This window comes from Rhincodon typus, chromosome 26 (genome assembly GCF_021869965.1).
Source record: "Rhincodon typus isolate 14 chromosome 26, sRhiTyp1.1, whole genome shotgun sequence".
Lineage (NCBI taxonomy): Eukaryota > Metazoa > Chordata > Chondrichthyes > Orectolobiformes > Rhincodontidae > Rhincodon > Rhincodon typus.
The window spans coordinates 141,248-167,207 of record NC_063357.1 but is presented as its reverse complement, the minus strand read 5'-3'; the positions used below and the strand labels follow the sequence as shown (position 1 = coordinate 167,207).

At 41.9% G+C, this 25,960-nt stretch overlaps 1 protein-coding gene across 1 annotated transcript in view; it reads left to right on the top strand.

The window, feature by feature from the left end:
* The first annotated feature begins 1,281 nt into the window (after positions 1-1,281).
* The window catches only part of LOC109928952 (integrin alpha-E-like), a 161,365-nt gene continuing 136,686 nt past the window's right edge, over positions 1,282-25,960 (top strand). Inside the window, exons 1-5 of the mRNA XM_048612310.1 lie at positions 1,282-1,418; positions 4,073-4,176; positions 7,730-7,797; positions 12,816-12,930; positions 13,748-13,885. Of these exons, the coding sequence (XP_048468267.1) occupies positions 1,282-1,418; positions 4,073-4,176; positions 7,730-7,797; positions 12,816-12,930; positions 13,748-13,885 (562 nt within the window). The remainder of the gene's footprint in view (positions 1,419-4,072; positions 4,177-7,729; positions 7,798-12,815; positions 12,931-13,747; positions 13,886-25,960) is intronic.

Below are 25,960 nucleotides of genomic sequence, written 5' to 3'. Positions count from 1 at the left end.
ACTCTTCACAGATGCTGCCAGACCTGCTGAGCTTTTCCAGCAACTTCTGTTTTTGCTCCTCATTTACAGCATCCACAGTTCTTTTGGCTTTTATGACGTACTGCTGGGGCTGTATGAGGCTTTGGTCAGATCTTACTTGAAATATTGTGAGCAGTTTAGGCCCTGTATCTAAGGCAGGATGAGCTGGCATGGGGGGTGGGGGAGGGGGTCCAGATGAGTTTCACAAGAATGATCCTGGGAATGAAGTGTTTGTCTCATCAGGAGAGGTTAAGGAATCTGGGTCTGTATTTAATGGAGTTTAGAAGGATGAGGGGGGAATCTCAGAAGTTTACAGAATAATGAGAGGTCTGGACAGAGTCAGATGGAGAAGATGTTTCCACCTCTGGCCGTTCACTCTCCCCCAGCAGAATGTCCTGGTCCATGACATTCTTTATCCTGGCACCAGGGAAACATTTTACCATCCTGCAGTCAAGTTGATAGCTGTGGAAATGTCCCTCTGATCCCCTGATATGGAATACTCTATCATTAATGGTCTTTCATTCTTGAAAGATGTTAAAGACTTGGAGGGAGTTCAAAGGAAATTTACTAGAATGATACCAGGAATGAAGGATTTTAGTCAAAAGGAAAGATTAGAGAAATTGGTTTTATTCTCCTTGGAGCAGAGAAGATTAGAGGTGACCTTATTGATGTGTTCAAAATGATGAACAATTTTGACAGGGTAAAGAATGATATTCTGTTTCCTCTTGTTGGTATGTCAGTAACTAGGGTCACAATTTCAAGACTGTCAGCAAGAGAGCTAGGAGTGTGATGAGGAGGAACTTTACTCAGAGAGTTATTAGGATTTGGAATGTGCTTCCTGGAAGAGTGGTGGAGGTGGATTCCATAGAAGGTTTCAAAAGAGAGCTGGATATATATTTGCAAGTGATGAAGTTAGAGGGCTGCAGAGATAAGGCTGGAGAGTGCGTCTAGCTGGTTATCTCTTTTGGGAACTGATTGAGACATAGTGGGTTGAAAGGCCTCCTTCTGTACTGTAAAATACTATGATTCTTTCTCCTCCCTATACAGTTGAATTGAATGTGGTGGCTCTGATTCAGCTTTGGCTGTAATTCCTTCATCAGCATCCAAAATGGAATACCAATTAGCGAGGAAGATTCACTCAAGGGATTTCTGCACTGCTTGCCTGGTATACTTAAACTGCCAGGTGATCACCCATTACCTTGCTACCTGTACACTTTTAACTTGCAGTATGACCACCTCCCTAAACATGCTACCGTGCTGTTTATGGATGAACAAGAGCGACTCCAGCCGCTGCTCAAGTTTGAAAATCTGGAGTTTAAGCTTGTGCAGCTGGTGACATTTCCTTCAGATATGTTCGTATGGGACACATGGTGGTCCATGATTTACATTTACTGCAGAAGGTACACTCAACTTGGTCATGCTGACCTGCCATCCTGTAACTTTTAAAACTATTTGTAGATTAACATAGTAGAAAATCTTACCAATACTCATTAATCAGCCTCTTATAACTTGTAGTCTTCAAAATTATTCCCTGTATATCCATGTTGAGGCCATTAATGCATGTCAAAAAGAAAACCCTTAATACTGACCTTTTCAAATACTTCTGTATACTTGCCTCCAGTCTGAAAAATAAGCGTTAACTAGTTTGACAAGAACAAAATGCTGAAATAAATAGAAACTGTAGGAAATGCCCAGCAGATCTAGTGTGAGGCAAAAGAATGGCTGAATTTTCACATTGGCAATTAAAATGCGGTTTTTTTTCTTTATTCATTCATGGATAAGGGTATCGCTGGCTAGGCAGCATTTGTTGCCCATCCCTAATTGCTCAGAGGGCAGTTAAAAGTCAACCACATTGTTCTGGGTCTGGAGTCACATGTAGGCCAGACCAGGTTAGGATGGCAGCTTCCTTCCCTAAAGGACATTAGTGAACCAGATGGGTTTTTCCAACAATTGACAATGGATTCATGGTCATCATTGGGCTCTTAATTCCAGATATTTTATTGAATTCAAATACCACCATCTGCCGTGGCGGGATTCAAACCTGGGTCCCCGGAACATTATCTGGGTCACTGGATTAACAGTCCAGCAATAATACCACTAGGCCATCACCTCCCTGTGGCAAGTGAGTTTCGTGATGTCCACGCCACCATGGTCCAGGACAAATTTTCTTTCACCATCTTCTGCTTTTCACCTCAATATTTATATAAGTGGGATGTTTGGGGTGTGTTCCTCAAATTCCTTCTAATTTTCATGCTTCTAGTGCCATATTTAAACCCAGCTGGGTACCACTTCAGATCCTGCAAGCCAAGAACAAACCTTCACACTATGTTCTTTGGCCCTAAGAGTTAACACTCTCTGCTTAGTAGACAGAAATTTGGAGTTATTGTTGGAGAGTGGTTCAATTTCCTTCCTTGCAGACCGCTACTAGAGGCTATGCCATCTGACACAGCCCGTGTGGACAGAAACTGCAACACTAGTCATTGTGGTGTACCATGTGAAGTGGCATTCTGTGCTCCATAGGGATAATTTCAACATTTTCTTTCTCTGCTACCTGTAATCTGTTTACTGTGTATCTGCAGGCACATGCTGCAGCTCTGATGTTGACCTGGTACAGCACCACACGGTGACATATAAGTACCGTCTGGCTAACAATTTATGTCACAAGCTGCCTGCCTCTCTCTCTGCATTAAAAAGTTGACTCACCTGCGGAGGCTTTCAGCCTGTAGTGCACTGTTTGAGGTCTGGTGCACTAAAAAAATGTCATCCACACAAAGGCTGGATGTATCCAAGTAAGCGCTAATGTCAGTGAGTGCTAACAAAGCAAACTAAGAAACATAAGATGCAAGTGTCCATACGAGTGCAAAAGCATGTGTAGATGTGTGAGATGCATTTTCTGAAGAAGGGTCTAGGCCCGAAACGTCAGCCTTCCTGCTCCTCTGATGCTGCTTGGCCTGCTGTGTTCATCCAGCTCTACACCTTGTTATCTGAGATGCATGGTTGTCCTTTTGTAGGTGATGTCTTACAGAAGTCTGCAAATTGTAGGTGTCACACAGCTCCAAATTAGAGTGTTGAAGGTCAGAAGCAGTGGCTGAGTTTGTCTGAGGGCAGGCATAATATTTGGTGAGGCTGGTGGTTTGTTGATGCTGGCTTGCGTGATGAAGGGTCAAGAAGGATAATGGCCATGGTAGATGCAGGGACTTTGAGCAGAAGAACCAGTCGTATGATGGTGGAGACTAGTTTCCACTTAGCTGCAACTGCTAAGTACACGCTCTGTTTTACCGATTAAATTTTATGATTTTTTTTACTAAAAGAAAGGCGAATTGGAAATGCAATGAGAATGAGTATGTAACTATTCATCACTAAGGAGTGAGACTCTGAAATCAGCTTTAAGGATTGAGGGGAAAATCGTGCAGGATTCACTTGACATTGAAAATGTGATTTTTTTTCGTACTCACCCTGTTTACTCAACTCACTTGCCTTTGTTCTTGCTACGAGGGAGGCAATATTCTGCCGATGTTTTCCACTTTATTTTATATTCACTACTCCTTCCTGTCTGTTGTCCCATAGACAATGTATCTGCTCTTTTTCATGCCAAAGGCTTTATTTCTGCTAACCAGTCCATAATGTCATACTTTGACTAATGCCTTTTGAAAGATTTGAATTTCTTTATGACCTAAGAACTTTGAAGATGTTTCTCCTCTCTTCTGCTGTATATCATCAGAGTATAATAGATATTGGTAACACACAGTTGCTGCTCACAGACTGTAGTGTCTTTCAGTCTCTCTACCTAATGTTTTATAGCCTCCCCTTATTATATCCATAATTTGCAGTGTCACCTTTCAGACAATAGAATTGATCTTTGAAGAAGGCAATTTACACAATGATTTCTGATGTAGATTGGAACACCAAGGTACAGAATGTAAAGATTATCACTAGTGAGCTCCGGTCAAAATTAACTACTGACACAATACGAAGGAATAATTCTGAATTAGTTTAATTAGAACATGCTGAAACTTGACATCTTATTTATATACTTGTGTTTTTTTTTAATCAGGATATTAGTAAGCTCCCCTCTATATACCACTGACAACAGACATTACGGGAGAATAGAGAAATGCTATCTAAAAAGAAAATTATGTGAAGCTATCAAACTCACAGGTAATCCCTATCAGAACATGTTCACAGTTTACTCTTATTAAATTATGTGTTTAGAACTTTCTGAATGATTTTACAAGATTTTTAATGCTACAAGACCTTTGTGAGACTCAAGAAGTCCAACAATTTACATAATGTTTGTCATGGACTAGAAAATTCTTCAGAATATTGGTAACAAAGAAGAAAATGATAATTCTGAAAATGTAGACATAATAGGAAAATATAGAGGCTAGCATAGGAAACTAAAAACATTGTTAATGGAAGGTTTTTGATAGCTGGGGAAGAGATACAAGGCAAAGGACACTGTTCAGGGTGTTCCAGAGGGACTAGGTCATGTCATATGAGCAATATGTTATGAAACCAACCAGGGAGCAGGCTATCCAGGATCTGGTAATGGGTAATGAGGCAGATTTAATGAATAACCTCAGAGTGAGAAATCTCCCAGGAAGTAGTGACCATAACATGATAGAATTTAATATTCAGTTTGGGAGTGAGAAATTTGGGTCAGAAACAACTAGGTTTAATTTAAATATAGGGAATTACAATGAAATGACAAAGCAGTTAGCTAAAGTGAACTGGATGGGTAGATTAGCAGGAATGACAGCAGGCAGTGGCAAACATTTAAAGAGGTAATTCACGACTCTCAGCAAAAATACATCCCAGTAAAGATGAAAGATGGATAAACAAATGATGGCTAACTAAGGAAGTTAATAACAGTATTAAGTAGAAAAATTGAGCATAAAAGGAGGCAAAAATCGGTGATAGTCCCAAACACTATGATAAATTCAAAATGTAGCAAAGGAGGACAAAAAAGATAATAGAGATAAAATAAACAATGAGAGCAAACTAGTGAGGAATATAAAAACTGACAATAAGAAATTCTTTAACCACACAAAAAGGAAGGGAGAGGTCATAGTGAACATAGGCCCCTTAGAAAATGAACCTGGGGACACTATATGAGGGAACCAGGAAATGACAATGGATTTAACGAGGTATTTGGCATCAGTCTTTTTTTGGGAGGTACATGAACATTCCATTAATGCTAAAGAATGTAAAGGAGGAATTAATATCCTCACAATCACTAGAGAAGTAGTGTTAGGCAATTAATGAGGCTAATAACAGATAAGTCCCCTGACCCTGATGGCTTACATCCTAGGATCCTGAAAGAGGTAGCTATAGAGATAGTGGATGTATTGGCTGTAATTTTCCAAAAATCCTTGGATTTTGGAAAAGTACCAGAGACTGGAAAACTGCCAATGTCACACCCATTTTCAAAAAAGGATGAAGGCAAAAATCATATAACTGTACGTTGATTAGTCTAACATCTATTGTTGGAAAAGGATTGAAATCAATTATTAACAAAGTAATTGCAGAACATTTGGAAAATCATAACATAATCAAACAGTCAGCATGGCTTCAAGAAAGAAAATTTGTATCTGACTAATTTATTAGAGTTTTTTGAGGAAACGTAGATAGAGGGAAACCAGTAGATGTGTTGTATTTGGACTTCCAGCAGGCATTTGACAAGGCAGTTCACAAAAGGTTAAGTCATAAGAAAAGAGCTCACAATGTTGGAGGTAGTATGCTAGATAGAGAATTGGATCATGGGCAGGAAACAATGAGTGGGGATAAGGAATTCTTTCTCAAGTTGGCGACCCGTGACGAGTGTGTTCTGCAGGGATCAATGCTGGGACCGTAACTGTTTACGATATATGTTAATGACTTGGAGGAAGGAAGTGGATGTACTGTAGCCAAATTTACAAATGAAATAAAAATAAGTGGAAAGGCAAGTTGACATGGAAACAAACAAGTTACCAAGAGATATTGATCAGTTAAGTAAGTGGATAAAAGTTGGCAAATGGAGTATAATGTGGGAAAATGTGAATTTGTTTATTTTGGAATGCAGAACAAAAGAACAGAATATTATTTAAATGGAGGAAACCTGCAGAATGCTGCAACACAAAGGCACTTGGAGATACTTGTGCATGAAACACAGAAAGCTAGCACACAGGTACAGCAGGTCAGCATGAAGACTTGTGGAATGCTAGTGCTTATTTCAAGGGTTTTGGAGTATAAGAGTAGGGAACTCTTACTGCAACTGTACAAGGTGCTGGTGAGACCATATATGGAGTGCTGTGAGCAATTTTGGTCCCTTTATTGAAGGAAAGATATTGTTTCTTGAAGGCAGTTCAGAGAAGGTACACCATAATGATCCCTGGTATGGGGGAGGTGGCGTGGAATTGTCTTATGACTGAAGGCTAAACAGATTGCTACTCTGCTCACTGGAGTTTAGAAAAATGAGAGGGAACCTCATTGAAACATATAGGGTTCTTAACAGGATAAATGCTGAGAGGATGCTTCCCCACATTGGACAGTCTAGGACTAGAGGCATAGTCTCAGAATAAAGGAGTGTCAATTTAAGACAATGAAGGTTTTGAGTCTTTGGAACTCCTTGCCTCAGAGAGCTGTGGGAGGAAGGTGCTTGTGTCAGTCTAAGGCTGCGATGGATAGATTCTTGATCATTTGGGAAATCAAGGGTTATGGGGAAAGGGCAGAAAAGTTGACTTGAGGAATGTTGGATCAGCCTTGATGCTTTTAGTGGTAGAGTATGCTGGAGAGGTTGAATGGCCTACTGCTGTTTCTATTTCTTATAGTCTTATGGTTTAAGAGCAGTGATTACATTCGAAGAACAAGCAATTACCAGTGTTGGATTACAGATTGAATAGAAATATTGTTTTACAGGATCTCAGGTTTCCTGTAGGAATGCAGGTGAAGATAAAATCATCAAGGTGAAGCTGGCAACATTGGGAGAGATTTGAAAATAAATGAGGAGAAGGGTAACCATTAGAGCTTGTGTTAATGGTAATATTTGGAGAGGGGAGGTCATGATAGAGAGCATTGGAAAAGTAGATGGATGGCTTTATGAGGCATGATGGGAGGTCCCCTGGAATAGAATTGGGAGCCCAATGGAAGATCAGTAGAAGATTAAACTGAAAAGGGTAAAGTCACTGAGGTTTGTCAGAAGAAACTGAAAGTCAGGACAGAGATATCAATAATGTAGAGAGGAAAGAAAGCAGCCTTGGTAATAGCTTGCACTTGGTTGAAGAGGTTCAGCTAAATGCTAAGCATTTGTTGTCCTCTGCACCGAATTCCTACAGTGCTGCCAAATTTCCTGAACTAAGTGCTCACTCAGGCTGTGCCTCGCTGCAGATGTGATCACTGCTTCCTGACTGTGCACAGCTTACTGCTCATCTACGTTCAACGAGCCCTCCCTTAAATAGAGCTGAGATGAGCTGTGATGACACACTTGTTAAGCTTCAATAGTAATGACCATCTATTAAGGCCCTATTCAGGCTTCAGGTGATTGACTGCTACTTACTGCTCAGTTTATGCTGCATTTCGTGACAACACTGAACTGGGCAATTTTCCACATTGTAGGGTCAATCATGAACAATGGAAGGAACTGTGGACAGCTTTGGAGCAGATAAAATAATGTTAATCTTTTTTATGCATATTCATTATGTAAAGTGATAATCTCTTGATTTGTTTTTTCCAGAAGCTGAGAAATCTCGTATCAGGCCTGGCTTCTCCATGGCTGTCAGCTTTTCGCCTTCACAATTCTTGGTAAATTATGAAGTATAGCAATAATACACTTGTTAATTGAATTAAATGCCAAGAGATTAATGGGATTGTTGTAGCAAGGATACAAATTTGGCTGAGAACAGAAAGTAGAATGTGGTGGTGAATTGTTGCTTTTTTAGACTGGAGAATGTATACAGTGGTGCTCATCAGAGCTTGGTATGAGGACACTTCCCATTTAGATTATTAATGGTCAGGACTTGGGTATGCAGTGGATGATTTTAAACCTTAGGGATGATATGAAATTCTAAGATGTAGTGAGCAATGAGGCCATAGTAGGAATGAAGTAAGATGCAGGTCAATCATGTAGGGCAGACATGTGGAGATGAAATTCAATGCAGAATAGGGTGATATGATTCATTTGATAAGAAGAATGAGGAGAGTGTGAACAAAGATTTATGGTAAAAATTGAGGGTAAAGAAGAGCTGTTCACTGAGGCAGCGGGCACAAGCATGACAGGAGAGAATGCAAAGAGATTAGAAAAGTTAAAAAAAAGACAAAAGATGTAAAATATTCTGCAGGCACATAAATGAAAAAAAAGGAAAGGCAGGATGGAAATAAAACAGAGGAACATAGAATTTACGAACAGGAGAAAGTCATTTGTCTCTTCAAGCCAGCCCTGCCACTGAGTAATATCAAGGCTGATGTAATTATGGTTTGAATTCCACTTTCCTGAGCTCCCCTTGCCACTTCTTGACATTGCCTTACTCCCTCACCCCATAGTTCTTGACCAACTTATCCATCAAAAATCTCTCCAACTCTGCCTTGAAAAAGGTTCCATTGTGTCCTGGAGAAGAGAATTCCACAGATTCTGAAAAAATCTCATCTCTATCATAAAATGGAAACCATTTATTCTTAAATGGTGATGCCACATTCTATTCTCCGCCACATGAGGAAACGTCCTCCAGAAATCCACCCTACTGAGCCTTCTTATACATTTTATGAGTCTAGGAATTTAGTAATGGAAAATAAAGAGTTGGCAAGCAAATTGAACAGATATTTGTCTTCACTAGAGAGGATATGAGTAGCATACTATAAACAGTTATAAATCAGGAATTGAAAGGGAGGGAGGAAGGAAATCAAGAAAAGTAAGGGTTTCAGACATGTTACTATAATTGAATCATCTACAATCAACATCCTGGGGTAAGTAGTCACAAATTCTGCAGCAAGTGACTCACCTCCTGTCTCCTCATTTCCGGTCAGCATTTACAAGGCATAGGTCAGGAGTGTGATGGAATACTCCCCACTTGTCTGGATGAGTGCAGCTCCAACAGCACTTAAGATTGACACCATCCAGGACATGCAGTCCACTTGACTGGCATGACATCAACTCCCTCCACCACTGATGCTCAGTAGCAGCAATGTATACCATTGACAAGATGCACTGCAGCAATTCACCGAGACTCCTTCCAAACCTATGAACTAAACCATCTTGAAGACCAAGGGCTGTAGATACATGAGAACACAAGCACTTGCAAGCCACTTACCATCCTGACTTGGAACTGTAACACAGCTACATCACTATTGCTGGGACAAAGTACAAGAAGACCCTTCCTTGTAATACTTACAATTTACCAAGCATATCAAATTGGCTGATGGTAATTGTGCAGGATATTTGGGTGGGTGTGCATGGTCAGTACTGAAAAGGACTACAACATATTAATAGATTAATTGAAGAATGGGATGTAATGAATAAAAGAACTTCAGCACAGGTTAAGTGTGAAGTATTATCTATTGGTTTGTTAGATTAGGAGTCACACTATTCCTTAGAAGGTAAGGATTGAATTCTAACCCAGAGGCTGAAGATGCAATGCTGGGGCCACAAACAGGTGGTGCCCCTGTTTATGCTGGCAGGAGACCCAGGGAAGCATTTCTCCTGTTGTGATCAATTAATATATGGAGATTTCCCATTAAGAGTTGCCAGCCACTCAATGCAATATGATCAATATCCTGGGGGTTATCACTGACCAGAAACTGAACTGGACTAGCCATTAAATACAAAAACTGAAATTGCTGGAAAGGCTCAGCAGGTCTGACAGCAACTGTGAAGAGAAATCAGAGTTAACGTTTTGGGTCCAGTGACCCTTCCTCAGAACGGTTTTTATTTAACTATTATTTGGGGTATAGAACATAGAACCGTACAATACAGGAATGGACCCTTCGGCCCACAACGTTGTGCTGGACAAATAAAACTAATCCCTTCTGCCTGCCCTTGGTCCATATCCCTCCATTCCTTGCATATTCATGTGCTTATATAAAAGTCCCTTAAATGCCCCTATTGTATCTGCCACCACCATCATCCCTGACAGTGCATTCCAGACTCTCTGTGTAAAAAAACTTGCCCCTTACATCTTCTTTGAACTTCCCCCTCTCACCCTAAATGCATGCCCCTGAGTATTAGACATTTCAACTCTGGGAAAAAGATTCTGACCATCAACCCTATCTATGCATCTCATAATTTTATTGACTTCTATCGAGTCTCCTCTCAGCCTGCGATGTTCAAGAGAAAACAACCCAGGTTTTTCTAGCCTCTCCTTATAGCTCATACCCTCTCATCCAGGCAGCATCCTGGTCAACCTCTTCTGCACCCTCTCCAAAGCCCCCCATTCCTTCCTGTAATGCGCTGACCAGAATTGGATGCAATACTCTAAATGTGGCCTGTACTGTGGCTGTAAGAAATGGTCAGACATTTGGAATCCTGTAGTGAGTAACTCACCTCCCCATTAGCTTGGATGTTTGCAGCTTTAGCAATACTCAAGAAGGTGGACACCATTCAGGGTGAAACAGCCTGCTTATCTGACACCACATACACAGCATTCAGTCTCTCCACCACTGACATTACGGAGCAGCTGTTGTGTACGATCTACAAGATGCACTACAGAAATTCACCAAGGCTCCTTAGTCAGCACTTTCCAAACCCAAAACCGCCACTGTCTAGAAGGAAAAGGCTCATAAATACACAGGAGCATTTGCAAATTGACCTCCAAGCTAGTCACCATCTTGACTTGGAAATATATTGCCATTCCTTCAGTATCGCAGTGTCACAATCCAAGAGCTTCGTCCCTTACAGTATTTTGGGTCTACCTGCACTAAATAGATTGCAGCAGATCAAGAAGGCAGTTCACCACCACCTTCTTAAGGGAAACTAAGGATGGGCAATAACTGCTGACTGAGCCAATCACGGCCACTTCCTATGAACGAATTATTTTAAAAAATGGCTTAGTTGGACTCTTTCTGTCTGGTCTATCTGCTAGTTTTACTTCATTACCAATGATATGATGGCAGATAGATGTTGGTTTGCCAGTCTACACTCCCTACAGCCCATCACCAAGGGACTGATAAAATTCAAGGAGCAAAGGGATTCGGGGCTACAGATACACAAAGCATTAGATGTAGTCTAGCTCGAATTAAAAAACTGAAAGAACTCCAGATGCTGGAAATCAGAAGTCCTGAAGATGGGTCACTGAACTGAAAACATCAATTCTGATTTCACTCCACAGATGTCGCCAGGCCTGCTAAGTTTTTCCAGCAATTTTTGTTTTTGTTTCTGTGGCTTGAATGAATTTCCAGTTTCTGTGCTTTAACTTCCATCTAATTCCTTTTACTGGAGGGAAAAAATATACAGGGTTACAGGCAAACTGGGATTAGAATTAGAAGTAGGTTTTATCGTCATGTGTACTCAAGTGCAGTAATACAGGAGGATAGCAAAAAGTTTATGATGTCACCACCACACAGTGCCATTTAGGCACAAGGTACCTAGGTACAAATCATAGGTAAAGAGTAGGAAAGTAAAGAAATAAGTTAAATGTTCAATATTACAGTTCTTGTCAGTATAAAGTAATAAATAAGAACATAGAACATAGAACAGTACAGCACAGTACAGGCCCTTTGGCCAACCTATTATCCTACTAAGATCAATCTACCCTGCATACCCTACATTTTACTATCCTCCATGTGCCTATCCAAGAGTCGCTTAAATGTCTCTAATGTATCTGACTTCACTACCACTGCTGGCAGCACATTCCACACACCCACCACTCTCTGTGTAAAGAACCTACCTCTGACATCTCCCACATACCTTCCTCCAATCACCTTAAAATTATGCCCCCTCATAATAGTCATTTTCGCCCTGGGAAAATGTCTCTGACTATCCACTCTATCTATGCCTCTCATCATCTTGTAAACCTCTATCAAGCCACCTTTCATTCTTCTTCGCTCCAATGAAAAAAGCCCTAGCTCCCTCAATCTTTCCTCATAAGACCTGCCCTCCAGTCCAGGCAGCATCCTGGTAAATCTCCTCTTCACCCTCTCTAAAGCTTCCACATCTTTCCTATAATGAGGTGACCAGAACTGAACACAATATTCCAAGTGTGGTCTAATCAGGGTTTTATAGAGCTTCAGCATAACCTCACGGCTCTTAAACTCAATTCCCCTGCCATGAAAGACAACACACCATACGCCTTTTTTACAACCCTATCAACTTGGGTAGCAACTTTGAGGGATCTATGGACGTGGACCCCAAGATCCCTCTGTTCCTCCACACTGCCAAGAATCCTGTCATAAAGAAGCAAGGTTAAAAGTTCCAAATTACAGTTCTTCTTTAGCCACGGGCTTGCAGTTGCTCCACACTGGCCTTTTCTCACCAGGCACAACCTCTTTCCCACACTTGACTTAATCTCTCAATCCCCATGCCTCCATGCTGCCATCTCGCCACTGACTGCCATCCTCTCTCTCCCATACTGGCAGGGGACTGGAATTAGTTAGAGTTCAATAGAATTGACCAAGCACAGTAGTCTAAATTGCCTTTTACTGTACTTTAATTGCCTATTATGTTGAATTTATGCTTTCTGTTACTCTTCCTCAGCCTCATTCTAATGGTTAGCTGAGAGATTTATCACACTATTGGAACAGTAAAGGCCCCACTTATTATACACCATTATAATGTGGATTTTACTGTGACTTTTGAAGAAATGACTGAAAACTAACAACTATAATAATTACAGCTGTGTCGACAACATCAGAAAAGGCTTAGTAAGACCAGTGAAAATTTGAATGGAGTCTGCACAATCCTGTCTCCAGAACTACAAGAAATATATTCTTTTGAACCTGCCTCTTTGGGTGTGTATAAATCAGTTCTATTTCTCTTGCATATTAATTAATGATTATACTCAACAGGTTCTGAATTCAAAATAAAAACTGAAAGAACTGTGGATGCTTGAAATCAGAAACAAAAACAGAAATTGCTGGAAAGGTCACTGGACCTGAAATGTTACCTCTGATTTCTCTCCACAGATGCTGCCAGACCAGCTGAGCTTTTCCAGCAATTTCTGTTTTAGGTTCTGAATTCTCTTGACTATTAAAAAAAAAACTTCTGAAAAGTCCTGAGTGGGAATGAATGGCTGATCTGTCATTTTCCTTGATCATTTTTGGGAACTCAGAAGTGGCTTGATACAATCTCCCTTGGGAAATAAATAAGTGGAGATCCCATTTGGAGAGAATTCTGTAAGCTTTCTGGGAGGATTGGATTCTTGGATTGAACAATCTTTTCTAACCCAGGTCAGTTACTAGGTGGACTCTACCAAGAAATTACTTTCTGAATGTCCCAAAAGCAACATAAAAAATTAACTGACACTGACAAGAAGGGAATGTCATTGAAGTGTTCTAATGACACATAGAATGTTAAAGGGCTCTACGTCTGAAACTCAGTGTTCAAGCTTGAAGCATTATCAGAGAGAGGAAACATTAGGTATTCTAAATCATTCAGAAATAGCAAGAACTGCAGATGCTGGAGTCAGAGATAACACAGTGTGGAGCTGGAGGAACACAGCAGGCCAGGCAGCATCAGAGGAACAGGAAAGTTGACATTTCATGTCGGGACCCTTCTTCAGAATCATGATCCGTTCTAAATCATGATGTGTCAACTCCCTGGTGCCAGGTTTCAAAAATATCTCTGAGCAGGCACAGGGTATTCTGAAGGGGGAAGGTGAACAGCCAGAGTTTGAGGTCTGTATTGGTATGAACAACATAGGTGGGAAGAAAGATGAGATCCTGCAGAAGGAGTTCAGGGAGTTAGGTAGAAATTTGAAAAGAAGTCCTCCAGCGCTGTAATCTTGGGATTCCTTCCTGTACCATGTGCCAATGAGGCTTGAAGTAGGAAGATAGTACAGTCAAATATGTGGCTAAAGAGATGGTGTAGGAGGGAGGGCTTCAGGTACGTGGATCATTGTCTTCTGGGGCAGGTAGGACCTATACAAGAAGGATGGGTTGCATTTAAACTGCAGGGACACCAATATCCTGGCAGGGAGTTTTGCCAGTGCCACTCAGGACAGTTTAAGCTAGTGTGGCACTGGGGAGAACCAGAGCAGTAGGTCAGCATCTAAAATGACTGAGGAGAGGTCAGGGACTAAGGCCAGAGAAGCTAAGAAGAACAGACAGGGAGAGGTTACTGAACACAGCAGGACTGTCAGTCTGAGGTGTATTATTTTCAATGCAAGGAATATGACAGGTAAGGCGGATGAATTTAGAGCTTGGATTAATACATATAACTGTAATGTTGTAGCTATTTCAGAGACTTGAGGTTGAGAGAGGGACAAAACTTGCAACTTAACATTCTGGGATTTAGATGTTTTTGGCGAGATAGAGAGGAGTGTAAAAGAGGTGGGGCATTGCGTTACTGATGAGGTAGAACATCACAGCTGTATTGAGGGAAGACATCTTAGAAACCTCATCCAGTGAGGCCAGTACAGGTAGAGCTCAGGAATAAAAAAGGTAGAATCACTTTAGAACAAAGAATAAAGAAATTTACAGCACAGAAACAGGCCCTTCGGCCCTCCAAGCCTGCGCTGATCCAGATCCTCTATCTAAACCTGTCATCTATTTTCCAAAGATCTGTATCCCTCTGCTCCCTGCCCATTCATGTATCTGTCTAGATACATCTTAAATGACGCTATCGTGCCCGCCCCTACCACCTCCGCTGGCAACGCATTCCAGGCACCCACCACCCTCTGCATAAAGAACTTTCCACGCGTATCTCCCTTAAACTTTTCCCCTCTCACCTTGAAATCGTGACCCCTAGTAATTGAGTCCCCTACTCTGGGAAAAAGCTTCTTGCTATCCACCCTGTCTATACCTCTCATGATTTTGTAGACCTCAATCAGGTCCCCCCTCAACCTCTGTCTTTCTAATGTAAATAATCCTAATCTACTCAACCTCTCTTCATAGCTAGTGCCCTCCATACCAGGCAACATCCTGGTGAACCTCCTCTGCACCCTCTCCAAAGCATCCACATCCTTTTGGTAATGTGGCGACCAGAACTGTACACAGTATTCCAAATGTGGTTGAACCAAAGTCCTATACAACTGTAACATGGCCTGCCAACTCTTGTACTCAATACCCCGTCCGATGAATGAAAGCATGCCGTATGCCTTCTCGACCACTCTATCAACCTGCGTTGCCACCTTCAGGGTACAATGGACCTGAACACCCAGATCTCTCTGTGCATCAATTTTCCCCAGGGCTTTTCCATTTACCATATAGTTCGCTCTTGAATTGGATCTTCCAAAATGCATCACCTCACATTTGCCTGGATTGAACGCCATCTGCCATTTCTCCGCCCAACTCTCCACTCTATCTATATTCTGCTGCATTCTCCGATAGTCCTCTTCACTATCTGCTACTCCACCAGACTTAGTATCATCTGCAAACTTGCTAATCAGACCATCTATACCTTTCTCCAGATTATTTATGTATATCACAAACAACAGTGGTCCCAACACGGATCCCTGTGGAACACCACTGGTCACAGTTCTCCATTTTGAGAAACTCCCTTCCACTACAACTCTCTGTCTCCTGTTGCCCAGCCAGTTCTCTATCCATCTAGCTAGTACACCCTGGACCCCATGCGACTTCACTTTCTCCATCAGCCTACCATGGGGAACCTTATCAAACGCTTTACTGAAGTCCATGTATATGACATCTACAGCCCTTCCCTCATCTATCAACTTTGTCACTTCCTCAAAGAATTCTATCAAGTTGGTAAGACATGACCTTCCCTGCACAAAACCATGCTGCCTATCACTAATTAGCCCATTTTCTTCCAAATGTAAATAGATACTATCCCTCAGTATCTTCTCCAGCAGCTTCAACATTAGCAATTCTCCAGTCCTCCGGGACCTCACCCGTGTTCAAGGATGCTGCAAAGATATCTGTTAAGGCCCCAGCTATTTCCTCTCTCACTTCCCTCAGTAACCTGGGGTAGATCCCATCCGGACCTGGGGACTTGTCCACCCTAATGCCTTTTAAAATACCCAACACTTCCCCCCTGCTTATGCTGACTTGACCTAGAGTAATCAAACATCTATCCCTTGTCTCAAAATGCGTCCTGTCCCTCTCCTCGGTGAATACCGATGCAAAGTACTCATTAAGAATCTCACTCATTTTCTCTGACTCCTCGCATAACTTCCCTCCTTTGTCCTTGAGTGGGCCAACCCTTTCTCTAGTTACCCTCTTGCTCCTTTAATGGGGTTGTACTGTAGGCCTCCTACCAGCCAGCGGCAGATAGAGGAATAGAGACATGGGATACATTATGGAAAATTGTAAATACAACAGGGTTGTTATGGTGGGTGATTTTAACTTCCTCTATATCAACTAGGACTTGCTTCGTGCCAGGGTTTGGATGGATGGAATTTGTTAGGTGTGTCCAGGATGGTTTTTTGAAATAATATGTAAATAGTCCAACTGGGGAAGGGGCTATACGAGACCTGATATTTGGGAATGAGCCCAGTGAGTTGATCTAAGTTTCAGTGGTGGAGCATTTCGTGAATAGTGGCCATAATTCTGTCAGTTCCAAGTTACTTATGGATAAAGAGAAGAGCAGGTCCTCATTGAAGACTCTAAACTGGGTAAAGGCTAACTACCACAATATTAGGCTGGAACTGGAGAAAGTATATTGTGTAGTGATTATAATGAGGTCAGCCGGCTGGACCTCAGAGTGTGAGTTCCCTGATTGGGGTTGTTGATCTGGTCCAATCAGGGAACCCTGGCTGACAGATCAAAAGAGGAGTGTTAGAGATTCTGACACTCGGAGAACTGGCTCTGAAGAGGCAGTACTAGAGTCAAGGACTGTTCATGTGTAAATAAAAGGTGAATTGATGAAGGGATACCGGACTCTGTGGAGTTATTTCAGATTGGGGATAGCTGTTTGAGGATAAATCCACATCTGGCATTTGTGAATCTATTCAAGGCCAGTTGATTGGAGTTCGGGACCAGCATGTTCCTGTGAAAATAAAGGAAAAGTACGGCAAGAATCTGGAATCTTGGATGACAGAGATATTGAGAGTTTAGTTAAAAAGAAAAAGAAGGCATACGTAAGGTTTAGGAAACAGAAGCAAGACAGAGCCCTTGAAGAATACAAGTAAAACAGGAATGAACTCAAATGAGGAATTTAAGGAGGGCTAAAAGGAGCCATGAAATATCTTTGGCAAGCAGGATTAAGGAAAATCCCAAGGTATTTCATACACATATAAGGAGTAAGAGCGTAGCTTGGGAAAGGGTAGGTCCACTCAAGGACAAAGGAGGGAAATTATGAATGGAGCTGGAGGAAGTGGATGAGGCCCTTAATGAATAATTTGTATTGGTATTCACAAAGGAGAAGGACTTGATGGATGGTGAGTCTGGGGAGGGGTATATTGATATTCCAGGGCATGTCAATATGGAAAAGGAAGAAATGTTGGGTGTTTTGAAAATTATTAAGGTAGATAATACCTACGACCTGATGGGATCTATCCCAGAATGCTGAGGGAGGCAGGTAAGAAAATTGCAGGGCCCTTGTACGAAACCTTTTTATCCTCTTTAGTCAAAGGAGAGGTGCCAGATGACTGGAGAATAGCCAACTTTGTTCCTTTGTTTAAGAAGAGCAATAAGTATAATCCAGGAAATTACAAGCTGGTGAGCCTTATTTCAGTGGTAGGGAAATTATTGGAGAAGATTCTTGGGGATAGGATTTACTCACATTTATAAAACACGGACCTATTAGGGACAGGTAACAAAGTTTTGTGTGGGGAAGGTCATATTTCACAAACTTGATTGAGCTTTTTGAGGAATTGACAAAGATGGTTGATCAGGGCAGGGTGGTAGATGTTGTCTACATGGACTTTTGCAAGGCCTTTGACAAAGTCCCTCATGGCAGGCTGATACAAAAGCTGAAATCACATGAGATCCATGGTGAGCTGGTAAGATGGATACAGACCTGACTGACTCATAGAAGGCAGAGAATAGTAGTGGAAGGGTGTATTTCTGATGAGAGATATGTGACTAGTAGTGTTCCACAGGGATCAGTGCTGGGACCCCTGTTGTTTGTAACATACATAAATGATTTGGAGGAGAATGTAGTTGGTCTGATGAATAAGTTTGCAGATGACACAAAGATTGAGGGAGCTGTGGATGGTGAGGAGGATTGCCAGAGGATACTATAGGATAGAGATAGGCTGGAGACTTGGGCAGAGAAGTTGGAGATGGAGTTAAATCCAGACAAATGTGAGATGATGCATTTTAGAAGATCAATTGCAAGAGGGAAGTATACAGTAAATGGCAGAACACTTAGTAGCATCAAAATGCAGAGGGATCTAGGTGTACAGCTCCACAGTTCCCTGCAAGTGGTAACACAAGGAGCTAAGGTTGTCAAGAAAGCAAATGGCATGCTAGCCTTCATTGGTTGGGGCATAGAGCGTAAAAATTGGCAAGCCATTTTGCAGCTGTAAAGAACTTTAGTTAGGTCGCATTTTGAATATTGTGTTCAGTTTTGGTTGTCACACCAGTAGAATGATGTGGAGGCTTTAGAGAGGACACAGAAACAGTTTACCAGGCTGTTGCCTGGTTTGGAGGATATTAGCTATGAGGAGAGATTGAATAAACTGGGTATGTTTTCAGCAGAACATTGAAGGCTGAGGAGCAATCTGATCAAAGTTTACAAAATTACAGAGTCTTTTTCCCAGGGTAATGATATCAATTACTAGGGGACATAAGTTTAAGGTAAAAGGGGAAAAGCTTAATGGAGATGTGAGAGGCAAGTTTTTTGCACAGAGTTTGGTAAGTATTTGGAATGTGTTGCCAGAGGAGGTTGTGGAGGAAGATACAAACGCAACATCTAAGAGGCATCTTGACAGATATATGAATAGGCATGGAATAAAGAGAAATGCTAAATAAAAACCGAAAGAACTGTGGATGCTGTAAATCAGGAAGAAAAACAGAAGTTGCTGGAAAAGCTTCTTCTGAGCCCTCATATTTCTTGGGATTTTTCTAAAGCCCTGACCCAAATATTTATCTGCGCAATAACTTCTAGGACTTCGGTCTAAGTTCTAAAAGCACAGTGATATCCAATTGCTGTTGATTTCCCACTTAATGCCCAACATGCAACATGCCTTCCCAGCAGTATAGCTAAAAATAACACTGCCTAACATTGATTTTACTTCAGGAACAAAAACGCCAGTACGCCAGGCCAGTTTCCTTCCTTAAAGGGTATTAATGTACCAGATAGGTTTTTCCAAAAATCGGCAATGGCTTCATGGTCATCATTAGATTCTTAATTTCAGATTTTTATTGAATTCAAATTCCGCCAGCAGGTTCCACTTGTGTCGTGTTCCCAAAATATTACCTGGGTTTCTGGGGTAGTAGTGCAGCGTTAACAGCACAAGGCCAGCACCTACCCAGAAAGTAACTTGGAAGAGTAACTTGTACTGTAAATAGAGTCATGGAGTCATATAGTCATACAGCATGGAAACAAACCCTTCGGTCCAACCGGTCCATGTCGACAATAATTCCCAACTAAACTAGTCCCACCTGCCTGTGCTTGCCCCGTATCCCTCCAAACATTTCTTATTCATGTATTTATCTAAATGTCTTTTAGATGTTGTGTTTATACCTGCATCCACCACTTCCTCTGGAAATTCATTCCACACACGAACCTCTCTCTGTTTAAACAACTTGCCCCTCATATCTTTTTTAAATCTTTCTCCTCTCACCTTATAAATATGGCCCCTCATCTTATTACCCCCACCCTAGAGAAAAGATACCTGCCATTCACCTTATCTATACCTCTCATTACTTTATAAACCTCTATAAGGTCGCCTCTCAACCTCCTACACTCCAGTAAAGAAAGTTCCGCCCATTCAGCCTGTCCTTATAACTCAAACCCTCCATTCCCAGCAACATCCTGGTAAATCTCTTCTGAACCTTCTCCAGCTTAATAATATCCTTCCTATAACAGGAAGGCAAGCATGCTAAACGCCTTCCTAACTACCCTTTCTTTTTGTGATTCAAACTTCAAAGAATTATGTACTTGAATCCCTAGGTCTCTCTGTTCTTACAACTACCCAAGGCTCTAATTTTGTTGGTCTTGTCTTCATTTGTTTTACCAAAATGCAATACTTACATTTATCCAAATTAAACTTCATCTGCCACTCTTTAGTGCATTGACCCAATGATCAAGATTGCTTTGTAATCTTAGATAACCTACTTCACTCTCCACTAAACCACCAATCTACGTGTCATCCGCAAACTTACTAACCATGCTTTCTATATTTTTATCTAAATCATTTATATAAATGACAAACAAAAGTGGTCCCAGCACCAATCCCTGTGGGAACACCATTTGGTCACAGGCATCCAGTCTGAATAAAGAGCTGCCTGTTGATGCACTGTACTTGGATTTACAGAAGACATATGGCAAAGTGCCACATTAAAGGCTATTGGGCAAAATAGGAGCTCATGGTATAAAGGGTAACATTCAAGCCTGTATAGAAGATTGGCTTGCTGGCAAAAAACAGAGTATGCATAAACATGTCTCTTTATGATTGTCAGGATGTGACACATGTATCTGCGTGGGGACTTCAACATTTTACAATTTATATCAACGATTAGGTGAAAGGAATTAATGCTTTTCACTAAGTTTGCAGATGAAATTGTTCTCTAGTTTTCTGGGACTTGTGGCTAAAGAGGATACAAAGATCTCTGTCAAGGCGACAGCAATCTCCTCCCTTGCCTCCTTCAGTATCCTGAGATAGATCCCATCAGTCCCTGGGGACTTAGCAACCTTAATGATTTTCAAGACACCTAACACTTCACACTTGTTAATATCTTTATGCCCCAGAATATTAATATACCCCTCCCTAATCTTACCATCATCCATATCTTCCTCCTTAGTGAGTACTGATGCAAAGTAATCTTTAAGGAACTCACCCACTGGACCAACCCTTTCCTGAGCTGCCCTCTTGCTCCTCATACACATATAAAAGGCCTTGGGATTCTCCTAAACCTACTTGCCAAAGAGTTTTCATGATTCCTTATAGCACTCCTAATTCCTTATTTAAGTTCTTTCCTGCTTATTTTATGTTCCACAAGGGCCTTGCCTGATTTCAGTTTCCTAAACCATACATATGCTTCCTGTTTTTTGACTGAACTTTCAATATTTCTTGTCATCTAGGGTTCCTGAATCTTGCCATCCTTATCTTTCATCTTTACAGGAACATGCTGACCTGTAAAAGACTGCCACATGTTACTTGTGGATTCACCCTCAAACAGCCACACCCAATGTAATTTCTCCAATTTCTGCCTAATATTGTTATTTTTAGCCTTCACCAAATTTAGCACATTCACCCAACGATCAGACTTATCCTTATCCATAACTATTTAAAAACTTACAGAATTATGATCACTGTTCCTTAAATGGTCCCTAATGCAACTCTGATTAGCTGGTCGGGTTTATTTTCCAATAAGAGGTCTGGCCCCTTCCCTAGTTGGGCTTTCTACATATTGTTTCAAGAAATCCTCCTGGATCCACCTAACAAATTCTAACCCATCTAAACCCCTGGCAGTAAGGGAGTCCCAATAGTGGAGAAGTTAAAATCACCCACTACAACAACACATTTTTTTTTACATCTTTCCATGATGTGCTTATATATCTGTTATTCTACCTCCCACTGGCTATTGGGGTTCTATAGTATAACCCCATCATATTCCTATCCTTGAGTTCTAACCGCAGGGCCTCACTGGATGAGCCCTACAAGATGTCCTCTCTTAATGAAGTTGTGATATTTTCTTAATCAGTAATACAACTCTTCTACTCCTTTTACATCCATCTCTATCATGCCTGAACTATCTAAACTAGGAACTTCTAACTGCTAGTCCTGCACTTCTCTTAACCAATGGCTACAATATCATAGTTCCATGTACTAATATTGGCTCTAGGCTCATCCTCCTTACCTATTATCCTTCTTGCATTAAAATACATTCACCTTACAGTGCCAATCCCACCATGTTCATTAACTGGGCCCTGCTTGTTCTTCCTATTAGACTTAAACCTTATTCCCAGCACATTAGGTTGGGGCTCTAGTTTACTGGGCTAGAGTCATTACCACTCTGTCATCATCTCTTTCTTTCCTAGTAATCTGTAAACCTTTTGCTTTCAAATGCTAACACAGTTCCCTTTTGAAGGACATCGTTATATCTGCATCCACCACACTCTGAGTCCCTGCGTCCCAAATCCTAACCTCTCGCATAAAACATTCATCATGTACGTTTGTTTTGCCAATCACCTTACATCAGTGTCCTCTGGTTCATGATTCCTTTTCCAATGGGAAAATGGGGAGAAGACTCCACACCAGGTTAAATCTGATCTTCCCAGACTTGGCGGGGATTGGGGAGGGTGAAACACTATCTGGAACACCAATGCTGGACATAAGAGTCTGCTAAGCAGGAGATACAGTTCTTCATCAAGGGATGATGTTTGGTGTAGAAGCCACGGGAATGGCCCTGCATGGTCATTTTACAGTTTTTGATACGTTTATCAAAAATGTCTTGCTTTTGTACTCCATGCCTCTGTTTATAAAGACCTGGTTCCTGTTGTTTTTTTCAACCTCACTTCCTCAAGCTGGCCTGCCACCTTCCACAACTTGTATACATGTACCCCTAGATCTCTCGGCTCCTGTAATCCTTTTCAATTGCTCCGTTTCTCTCATATTTCCTCGCTGAAATAACTCCACAGAAGTTGGTATCCCATCACCAAGTCACCCTTCATTTATAGGTGGAGAGTCCTCGACACTGATCCAGCCCCCTCAGAGCCAACTCTCAGAGTGAGCAGCACCTCTGATATTCTAGTTTTTATCTGTTGGCCAGGGCTTCCTGATTGGACCAGATTAACAGCCCCAATCAGGGAACTCATATTCTATTGCAGTATAATTTGGATAAATGTGAGGTTATTCACTTCAGAAGCAAAAACAAGAAGGCAGATTACTATCTGAATGGCTGTAAATTGGGAGAGGGGAGTGTGCAGTGGGACCTGGGTGTCCTTGTGCACCAATCACTGAAGGTAAACGTGCAGATGCAGCAGGCGGTAGAGAAGGTAAATGGTATGTTGGCCTTCATTACGAGAGGTTTCGAGTACAGGAGCAGTGATGTGTTGTTGCGGGTATACAGGGCCTTGGTGAGGTCACACCTAGAATATTGTGTGCAGTTCTGGTCTCCTTTTCTGAGGAAGGATGCTCTTGCTCTCGAGGGAGTGCAGTGAAGGTTTACCAGGCTGATTCCGGGAATGGCGGGTCTGACATATGGGGAGAGATTGACTAGGTTGGGATTGTTTTCGCTGGAGTTCAGATGAATGAGGGGGAATCTCATAGAGATTTATAAAATTCTAACAGGACTAGACAGGGTAGATGCAGGGAGGATGTTCCCAATGGAGGGTGTGTCCAGAACCAGAGGTCACAGTCTGAGGATTCGGGGTAGACATAAGAACATAAGAACATAAGAACATAAGAACTAGGAGCAGGAGTAGGCCGTCTGGCCCTTCGAGCCTGCTTCGCCATTCAATAAGATCATGGCTGATCCTTTCGTGGACTCAGATCCACTTACCCGCGTTCTCACCGTATCCCTTAATTCCTTTATTGTTCAAAAAAAATCTACCTTTTTTTTTAAAAAGCGTTCACTGAAGTAGCGTCAACTACTTCACTGGGCAAGGAATTCCATAGATTAACAACCCTCTGGGTGAAGAAATTCCTTCTCAGTTCAGTCCTAAATCTGCTCCCTCTAATCTTGAGGCTATGCCCTCTTGTCCTAGCTTCACCTGCCAGTGGAAACGTCCTCTCTACTTCTATCTTATCTATTCCCTTCATAATTTTATATGTTTCAATAAGATCCCCCCTCAATTTTCTGAATTCCAATGAATATAATCCCAATCTACTCAATCTCTCCTCATAAGCCAACCCCCTCAACTCCGGAATCAACCTAGTGAACCTCCTTTGCACCCCCTCCAGTGCCAATACATCCTTTCTCAAGTAACATTTAGACCATTTAGGATGGAGATGGGGAGACATTTCTTCACCCAGAGAGTGGTGAGCCTGTGGAATTCATTACCACAGGAAGTAGTTGATGCCAAAACATTGAATGTATTCAAGAGGTGACTAGATATAGCACTTGGGGCGAATGGGATCAAAGGTTATGGGGAGAAAGGAGGATTGGGCTATTGAGTTGGACGATCAGCCATCATTGTGATGGATGGCGGAGCAGGCTCAAAGGACCAAATAGCCTCCTCCTGCTCCTATCTTCTATGTTTCTATGTTTCTATGAGGTCCACCTGGCTGACCTTGTTCCAATCGCTACATCCGTCCTGCTCTAAGTATGAGGACATAGGCTGGTTCTTTTTCCATAGTTCCACCTGGGGTGTTTAAGCACCAGGTCAAGTTCCAACTCTGCCTCTGATAGGGGTGGTGTGTAACACACAGTAGCCCGACTCTTGTACCTGGAACATTGGGGAAGAAACTCATTTGCCTTTTCAGGAAACAAGGAATTGAGACGACGACATCCACCATGTCCGACTCAGATTCTGAGGTTTCTTCAATGCTTGATAGAGAGGGAGAACCCATGGGTTTCTGGAACAGTTGGAAAGGCAGTCGAGGAGCCGGGCACGTTTTGCTCCCACACCATTTGCGAGTTTGCAGCTTTTATATGGTCCACATGCTTGTTCAGGACCATTTACATACCTGAACTTTATATATCCCTGGACCTGACTTCGCGTTGACCATACAGGGCCATTCCCATGGCTTCTACACAAAACTTCATCCCTTGATGAAGAACTGTCTCTCCTGCTTAGCGGACTCTTGAGTCCAGCATTGGTGTTCCTGATACTGTTTCACCCTCCCCAACCTCCTCTAAGTCTGGGAAGATCAGATTTAACCTGGTGTAGAGTCTTCTCCCCATTAGTAACTCTGCTGGAGATATCCCTGTAGTTGCATGAGGGCTGGTCTGATAATCAAACAGGAACCAGGCTAGTTTGGTATCCAGTGAAGCTATAGGCTGTTTTTTTAATCAACACAAGAAAAACTGAAAGACCTGCGGATGCTGTAAATCAGGAACAAAAACAAAGTTGCTGGAGAAGCTCAGTAGGTCTGGCAGCACCTGTGAAGAAAAAATCAGAGTTAATGTTTCGGGTCTGGTGACCCTTCCTCAGAACTGTTTCTTCAAGTTTGCCTTCAAAGTTTGGTCTACTCTTTCTGCCAGACCATTAGACGATGGATGGTATGGAGCTGTCCTTATATGTCGAATGCCATTCAACTTTAGGAAATACTCAAATTCCCTGCTGGTAAACGATAGCCTGTTATCTGTGACCAGATGTGTGCAGTTTTTCTCTCGCCATTCCAGTGTTTGACGAATGAACCCGATGCACATCTAGTCACTTTGCGTGGGCATGTACAATAACTAAGAACATTGAGCCCATGGAAGGACCTGTATAGTTGGTGAATAACTGAGCCCAGGGTCCATCCAGCCATTCCCACAGATGTGGGTGCTGCTGGTGGTAAGCTGTGTCTTTATTGGCACTCTGGGCACTGCCCCACCAACACAGCTATGGCTACATCTAATCCTGGCCACTGGACATGACCTCTCACCAACATCTTCAGTTTGGAAACCCCTGGATGACCCTGGTGGAGTTCAGCCAGTATCTGGCAGTGACCTTTGCTCTTGCTCCCCATAATAATATACCATCTTCTACTGTGATCTGGGCCCTCTGGGGCCAAAAAGGTTTCAGTTCTGGTTGTGACAACTTTTTTATCTCCTCCGTCACCACCAGCTGTTTCAGATTTGCCAGGACCGGATCTTTCTGTGT